Here is an 8,392-nt window from a genome sequence, read left to right on the forward strand (position 1 = left end):
CATTTTCTTAATACTATTCACTACACATTTATTTGTCATTTTTCATTAAAATTAAAGTTTTTTTTTTTAACTTTTCGTTAGTTTTCCTTTATTTAAACTAGCCATCGGCACACAAGCTTTACGTGTGCAACTAAATTTATTTTTTATTTTACGACTTATCACTAATGAGCATGGATGATAACTTAAAAAAGAAAAAGACACATAAAAAAAGGGAAGAGAAAAGGTATTAGAAAGTGGGAATGTTGAGAGAGGAAGAGGAGGAGAAGTGGGGTTTATTTATTTATTTTTGGCGTAATTACTAAATTGTGTTAGGTGTAATTACTAAATTGTCCAAGTTTTTTATTTTTGTTCAGTTCTGGTGAGAGGGTTAGAGTGGTAGTTTTTTGAAATTTGGTTGACAAACAGGGATTTATTAATATGTAGTTTAGAGATATACACTTTATTAAGATTGAACAAATTAAGATTCTACATACCATAAGATTGAATGAATCAGTTTTATAGATGCCCTATTACCTATATTGAGTACAAATGTGGAAAAGAAAATAGAATTTTATACACGGTATTTCGCACGCGCATGAGCATGTATAGAAAAGCTAGTTTATATTATGTTGCATCCTTAGCATTACTTTTGAAGAATAAGAAACTAATTATTTATGGTTGGTTGGTGGTGTTAGGCCTGTAAAAAGGGCCAAGACCAAAGCCAAACTTGGGTCGGCCTAACCCGATCGAAGGCGTAGACTTTATTCCGCCCGTTTTCAAATGCGTAGGGCCTGAGCCTTACATAGTATGCCTATGACCTGGCTATGATGTAATTTTGTTTTTAGAACATCCATATTTTTATACTTAAAAAAGAGGGAGTTTGGTTAACGTACATAATAAGCAGTTTAATTTGGTATTGAATTTTCCATCTACGATATTCAAACCTAAGATCTCTCACTTCCAAATGAAGAGGAATATCACTAGTACAACGGTATTGAGTGACTACTCCGATGTAATTAAAACTTATTAATTTGGTGTGTACTGATTTATCTATACTTGTATAATTTAATTGATTCTTTTGAAAAACTTAGTCATTTAGCTGGTACGGTATTAAGAATAATTAAATAAAAAATCATATGTTCAATTCTCCACATTAGCAAAGTGCCTCTATTAATAAAATAAAAAGCGGTTGGAGGCAAAAATAAGTTCGGGCCAGCCTGGTCCCTTTTACCCTTAGAGCCGAAAAACTTGAGGCCCGGTAGGGCTAGGTCCAATACTCCTCAGGCTCGAGTCAGCCCAATTTACATGTCTAATTGGTGTCATTACCACATTATTCTTATTTTAGGTGGAAAGAGATCATCTCTAGATTTATTCCTCTACAATCCACGGATTAAATGATACGGACCCTTGAAATTTGATCTAACGGTTAAAAATAAAGAAGTTAGTAAAAACTTTTAAAAGTTATAATAATGTTTTACCGTTGGATCAAATTTCAAAGACGCAAATCACTTGATCTGTGTTCTTTGGAGGAAGAGATCCAAAGATGATCTCTTTCCATTTTAGGTTACCTTTATTTTCACAATCAACTTTTAGTTAAGTTAAATAATTAAACACATTTTTTTATCCAAACTATACCAAATTATCCCTTTTGAATAATTAAAAAAATTACAATATTATCATCTTTCTACACACACATCTAATTTAAATGCCACCTAAAAAAAAAAAAAAATTATCATGACCTCAAAGTGAGTCAAATCCTCGCTATCCAACTCGACCGCGTCCGACTCAACTTGCACGATTTTTACGACTACCAGCTCCTCTTATCTTCCAAGTTCCAACCACCTCTACAAAACGATATTCACACCCTCTCAGTCTCAAGTAGGTCTTATCTCCCCGACTCGTCCCCTTGTCGACTCGCATTAAAAAAAAAATTCAAAAAAAAAAAAACACAGAATAAAAAGAACAAAAAGGTCTCATCTCCCCTGCTCGCTCCCTTGTCGACTCGGCTCAATGTCGATATAACCAAAACAATCAAACTGGAAAGAGTTTCCTGGTGGCCTAACGAGTTCGGCATTCTTGTTATATTTGACTACAATTTTTCATCAACATAATCCGAGTTTGCACGAACTATAAGCACTTTGTTATGCCCCTTGATAAGAAAATAAAATTACTGTTGCCCCGAAAAATGAAGGATAAATTAGTTTTATATATACATTGGCTACCAACGCATATTGAGATTTTTGCTGATAATTCTGCTTGAATACATCGGTGTTTCAGAAACTGATATGATTAGGAAACACTTTTGAAACCTATTATGCATGAATATAGCAAACCCAAATTTCGTCATTGTATTCCTATATCCCACAACATTTATTTGGTAGGTCACAATTCATCGAGTCCACAACCGCCCCAACTTTCATGCTGATCAGTGGATGACAGGCTTGAGGGGATAAGCTCTCATCTTCGACCACTCAACAGTAGAATCAAGATCTGCATCTAATTCCCCAACAATGCTTCTGCAACAATTGGAAGACACTGAGAACTTAGAAAGGCAGTGCACTGTACATGCATATATTTGTAGAAACTCATTCCAAATTACTTCCCTCCACCCACCGGAAACTATTGTAAATAGAATAAAATTTTGACACTTACATGTTGTCACCTCTGATTATATACAACCCCAACACGAGTTGCTGAACACCCTCCTGTCGGTCAGAAATACAAGAAATTTTTTTTTTGGGTCAAGTAGATGATTCCATAGCAAACCCGAAAAAAATGACTGAGAAAGACAGCTAAATAGGAAAAAGTGGTGCCACCAATAAGAAATACAAGTTAACAAAATGCCAGTGGGACAATAAAATGAATAAATGTTTTGTATATGCTGAATTTGAAAACCATATGCAAAACCCCAATGACAACAATATCTAGCAGTAGAGATGAAACACATAATAATTATTCAACGCTTAAGATCCTGAACGTCTTGAGGAAAATAAGAAATGTTCAAAATTGGGAAAAATCAGAAAAATTCCGCCTGGCATAAAGTAGATTCCCACTTCCCTTTCCTTTTGTCCAATTACTAGAAAGAGTAAACAAAGATGCAGCTATAAAGTGAAAGCTTGTAACAGTGAAGATGCAAACCTTTGTAGAAAAAACACGTTCATGAGATTCATCAAGAATAATATTAGTAGACTGGTCAAAACCTTTCAAGACTCCCTAAAATAAAAACAAAAAAATTGTTCACAAACTGATTCTGTTAATAAGATGTAAAAGGTACATTTGAATGTTGATAAGACGCAAACGCTGCATTGTAGTGTTAGTGTGTAACATACCACAATATTCCGTCCATCATTTGTGATAACTGAAATTGTTTCTGCACATAGAAATGTTGTTAACAGTTAGAGAGAGTTGATCTGCTCATAGAATATGGTGCACAAAGTTTGCCTATAGGATAGAAGGATTAACTATATTCATGCATACGACTGAAAAGCGTTGATATTTGAAAAAAATAAAATAATGAAGAGTGAAGAATTTCATACGATCAACGAGTGACTCAAGACCAGGGCCACTGGACATATTTCAATCCTGAGTTTTCTGTGCAAGACTTGTAATGAACAAGTTTAACTGCAAGAGGGAGAGAGATTTCAGAATCAATAACACCTGTCTAAAGGGGACAAAGTACATGAAAACACCAAGAAATTTTTAAGAGGTGGAGCGTGGAGACATTCATCGTAACTTTGTAAGGGTAAAGGTAGATAAAGGGTATTATTATTTTTATAAATAATCCCAAAGATCAATCACATGAAGCCTGACACCTCTAACCACAACAAATGTTTACCAAGACATAATCTTTCCTTCTTTCAATAACAAAAGCCCTAATTAATCCCTATACAAGACAAAACCAATCACCGTACCAATTGAGTTGTACGTGTCGTTGTAAGAAAAAAAAATCTTTCTTTTACAAGACAAAACCAATCTTTCCTTGATTTCAAGTTCGTGCTTCCCGAAAACTAAAAGCATAAGCTTACTGTCCTAAAAACCCACAATTCTCAAATTCACCATTCCCATCAGTAAAGAATGAACCCATAAAAACACACCGAAGCACTATTAAGTGTTAAACCTTCCCGTTCATGGATTTCGCTTTCCTCGAAAGATAAGAGCCCAATAGCCCATCTCAGCCTTCCAAGCCCAGTAGCCCAAAGTGTGAACCTACCCATCCCCAGGTATTTAAGCTTCCCTCTTCTGACAGACAACAGAAATATTAGTCAGTTTTACACTTTGCTATTCATAAGTTCCCACCTCTAAAAAATTGAAAGCTCTTGAAAGATATATCTTCTTTCGGATTAAAGTTTCCTAAACCCTAAACCCTAAACCCTAAACCTTTGTGACTTCAGCTTCAACATGTACTACTACTACTACGGGTTTCGTCTGTAATAATTGGTATCAATTTTTATTCCTTTCGAGGGAAATGAAATCCGGGAACATTGTTATCACTTAACAGTGCTTCGGGGTCTTTTTACGGGTTCATTCTTTACTGATATTCATGGTGAGTTTGAGAATTGTAGGTTTCTAGCAAGGACGAGCTTATGCTTTTAGTTTTCGGAAAGTAAGAACACGAAATCAGGAATAAATTAGTTTTTGTCTTGTAAAGCGATTAGGGCTTTTATTAATGATGACACAGTCAACTCAAATGTTATGGTGTGGTGACTGGTCAATTGGTGTTGCGTGGTGATTGGATTTGTCTTGAACAGGGATTAATTAGGGCTTTTGTAATTGAAAGAAAGAAAGATTATGTCCTGGTAAAGATTGAATGGGGTTGGTGTCAGGTTGAATGAGGTTGGAGGTGTCAAGCTGACTGGGGTTGATCTTTGGGATTATTTATATAAAAATAATGATACACTTTATAAATCTTGTTTCTTCAATCTCATACTGTATTAAGAAAAATGAGCTCGAATTATACAAACTTCAACAAAAACGCTCTATGAGGTGCCAATGTGCAATAAACTTTACATACTGAATAATTGAGTTCCAAACATCTCCCAAATCCTATAAACATAAAAAATAAAATAAAAATAAAAAATAAAAAATTTTCAAATTTCAGTTTGTCTTCATTAAATGATGAAATGGGAATAACAAGTGATTTAAAGATGGTAAGAAGAGCAAAACCATACTGTTTTTTATCACACCCAACATAATGCTCCACACGAAACTCAAGGCACAGCATCCTAAAACTGAGAAACCTAAAGCCACAAGTCAACACATGACAATGAAGCAAGAAAACATATATTTATACCTATACAACCGTGAATACATGTAATACTAGCAATTCTGAGAAAGTAATACTGATGACCCTGTGGAAGTAGAACCCTGTTCAGCATTCATAATTGGGCTATCACACCGTTTCATCCAAAGAAATACAAGAGTTATAATACTGACACCGACAGATGCGAACAATAAGTGCACAGATGTAGCATATTCATTTGGAATCCCACCTAGTAAACATTTCTAACGTACTCTTTGGCTGCCCACACGATCAAAACTAGAAATCTAAAAATACAATATTTGCACCAGAAATGACTGATTTAGCTTTACCACCAACGAACAAGCTTCACGGACACAACAGCAAAAAATTACAAACAAAAAAAACACAAACACAGTGGGTGCTCTGCTCAATAATCCATCCTCAATCATTTATTTAACCAGCAAATAAGGACAGGCAACAAATGAGCAATTCCAATAAACAAAACAGAAACAGATTCCCTAAATAAAATAAAGGACCGACGAGAAGAGAGAGCGCGAATGAGAAAGTCTTCACCTTGGCGTAGGGGGGATATGGGAGCTTTGGCCTCACTAGGGTTTTTGCGTTCGGGATGAGAAGATATAAAGATTATGAATCCAAGCCTGCAACTCAGACGGCGCTATGGCTTGGTTTTCTCTCTCGCATAAAAGCCCTCGCTCGCCCATTCTCAACATCCGACGGTCACCAACCCACCTCTCTTGCCACGTAATGCGTTCCTGATAGGGTTTGGGCTTTTTTAATTTTTATTTTTTTTTTTTTATTTTTTTTATTTTTATTTTTATTTTTTAATGCGTCGGAGATAGGTTTGATTATCACCTCGTTTACTGATGATGTACACAATTTAAAATATCAGTATTGGTAGAAATATCGATAGATAAATGTATGGAAATGTTAAATAGATATATCGAATATCAATATCGATATCGATTACCTTTGATGGAAATTATGGGAATTTGCTTAAAAACATAGAAATTTAAAATATGTTTTAGGGAATGTCATACGAAGCCACAACACTCGTATAAATCAAGAATTAATGATTAGATAATGTGTAAACAATAAGTATGTAATATGTGAGGAAAAAAAACTTCCTTTTAATGACAAGTAATAAAATAAAGCATTTCACTAGAAAAAATAAATTATATATAACTTAATTGAAATTTTCGTCACGAAAGCGGCATAAGTTTTATTGAAGTAAACTAATACCATAAAGAAAGAAATTAAAAAATAAAGAATGCATAGGCTTATGGATATTTCTTGCAAACTTTTTACAAATTGTTTGTAAACCCTGGATATTTCCTAACAATATTGGAAATATCGAGGAAATTGATTGATTTCTGGAAATATCACTGATATGGGGTGAATATCGTTCCCTGAATTTTTGGATATTTCCGTGAAAATATTGAACATATCCAGGATATTTCAAACACTAAATGTACACTCTAGCCAAGTTCAAATTTCTGCAACAAAAACATTGTGCCCTGCCTATCTAATGTATTGACACATGTCCTTTTTTTTTTAATACATAATATTATCTACACTTAAGGGAGGGGTGGGCATAATCTCACAATGGATTAGCAATAATGTCCTCTCACTTGACATCAACATAACAATGGTAAAATAAAGTTAAAAAGTGTGACAAAAACAAAGTTAAAAAGAACAAACTCATGGCTCATTTATGTAACCGTAATCAAAATTGGAGAAATTGGATTCAGGAGGAATTGAATTTAGGAGAATCCAAATCCAGATTTCCATAAAAGCTATTTACTAAAATGTTTTGAAATCGGAATAAAAATGGTACTGAATTCATAAAATTGTTTACTAATTCAATAGAATCGAAATATAACATTGTAATTACTAAAATGCCATGCCACAAATCAAATATTTTATGCTTATTTTTTAATACAATTTGATATAATATAATAGTAAATATAAAAAGTCATTTATCTATGGCTCTAGTTCCTTATTTGATTTCTTTTCCCTATTTTCATCCCCTTCCTCTCTTTGTTACGTATTGAATATATGTCAACAATCAATAATAATTTTATATATGCTAATAAATAATAAATGTGAATAAATAAATTAATAGAATGTGAATACAACGAATTAATATTTTAAACAGACAGAACTGGCGTACCGCAATGTCCTTAAAATAGAAATTTCGTCTATACTTAGTACTTGTAGTTCTATGGATGTTTGCCTCACCAGGATTCAACGATCTAAGTTAGGATTCCAGCACCAAAAAACTGACTTATGGTGAATTTCTTTGTGGTTCTCTCCGTAAGAAGGTTTTGGATTGCAGAAGAATTTGATATTTCTGTGTTCTAAATGCCATGCAAATGAATGTATATATAATAGGTTTATGCATGTTCATAACATGTATGAGAATGAGATGTGTCTGTTGGGAGACATCTTCTCAGAGGGGTGCTTTGCTCTCTGACATTCTTTCGTCACTTCAAACTTCATTTAAAAAGATGAGTCTGTTGATAAAATAATAATAATTAATTAAATAATTTAATTATTAAAGCCCAAGAGCCACAAGGCTCAAGGCCCATCTTTTGATAATTAATTATATATTAATTAGTACACCCCAAAACCAAACCCCAAGGTTGAGCCCAATTTCATTATCCATGGTCCATCACTCCAATCACTATCTATAAGGGACAAAGCCTTATAAAGTGAGGGAACATTTTGGTAGTGACTAATGTGGGACAATGAAATTTCTACTCATAATTTCCAACAATACCCCACATTTGAGTTGAAATTTCATTCAAACTCCGACAATACCCCACATTTGAAGACAAATGTATGACTAGGTTGCCTAAAACTGAGAAAGAATAGACTTGATATGCATCGGGTGAAGTGTCTTTTGGACTTGAACTTACCCTAATGAAAACATATCGGGTTTACTTGGTGACGCAGTGGATGTGGAAGATCTTAAACTGTTCACCGCAGTAGTAAATTAAGACAATATGCTACACACATGTAATGTCTGCCACACGTCAATTTATAAGGTTGTTTTCATTTTGGCCCTGAACAAATCTTAGATTTTGTAGAAGCTTTAGAGAATTTAGCCATTTCAATTCTCATAAATGTGGCCCTATTTACTCCTATATAGGT

General features: G+C 34.0%; 1 protein-coding gene across 3 annotated transcripts; it reads right to left on the reverse strand.

Annotated features, from left to right (window-relative positions):
• Positions 1–2,165: 2,165 nt before the first annotated feature.
• On the reverse strand, positions 2,166–5,947 carry LOC103946839 (sm-like protein LSM8). Of its 3 annotated transcripts, none has more exons than XM_048589836.1 (7): positions 5,792–5,933; positions 4,097–4,218; positions 3,516–3,600; positions 3,309–3,349; positions 3,118–3,192; positions 2,632–2,684; positions 2,166–2,495 (listed from the first exon to the last, which is right to left on the reverse strand). In XM_048589836.1, exons 3-7 carry the CDS (start codon positions 3,550–3,552, stop codon positions 2,405–2,407), a joined length of 297 nt encoding a protein of 98 aa, XP_048445793.1. In that variant the 5' UTR covers positions 3,553–3,600; positions 4,097–4,218; positions 5,792–5,933; the 3' UTR covers positions 2,166–2,404. The 3 variants fall into 3 exon arrangements, with proteins under 3 accessions (XP_048445793.1, XP_048445792.1, XP_009338889.1); XM_048589835.1 differs by lacking the exon at positions 4,097–4,218 and adding an exon at positions 5,148–5,216 and having other exon boundaries at positions 5,792–5,922; XM_009340614.2 differs by lacking the exon at positions 4,097–4,218 and having other exon boundaries at positions 5,792–5,947.
• Between the last annotated feature and the right edge of the window lie 2,445 nt (positions 5,948–8,392).

This window comes from the organism of the source record quoted next, unplaced genomic scaffold, assembly GCF_019419815.1.
Source record: "Pyrus x bretschneideri cultivar Hongxiangsu unplaced genomic scaffold, Pyrus_bretschneideri_v1 Contig3, whole genome shotgun sequence".
Taxonomy (NCBI): Eukaryota; Viridiplantae; Streptophyta; class Magnoliopsida; order Rosales; family Rosaceae; genus Pyrus; species Pyrus x bretschneideri.

What these genes read in the sequence shown, in the direction of transcription:
- LOC103946839 (XM_009340614.2), bottom strand. Translation starts at nt 3,552, where the DNA reads ATGTCCAGTGGCCCTGGTCTTGAGTCACTCGTTGATC. An exon ending in TCTTGAGTCACTCGTTGATC is followed by an intron (nt 3,350 to 3,515) that starts GTATGAAATTCT and finishes TTCTATGTGCAG; the next exon opens with AAACAATTTCAGTTATCACA. An exon ending in ATGATGGACGGAATATTGTG is followed by an intron (nt 3,193 to 3,308) that starts GTATGTTACACA and finishes TTTTTATTTTAG; the next exon opens with GGAGTCTTGAAAGGTTTTGA.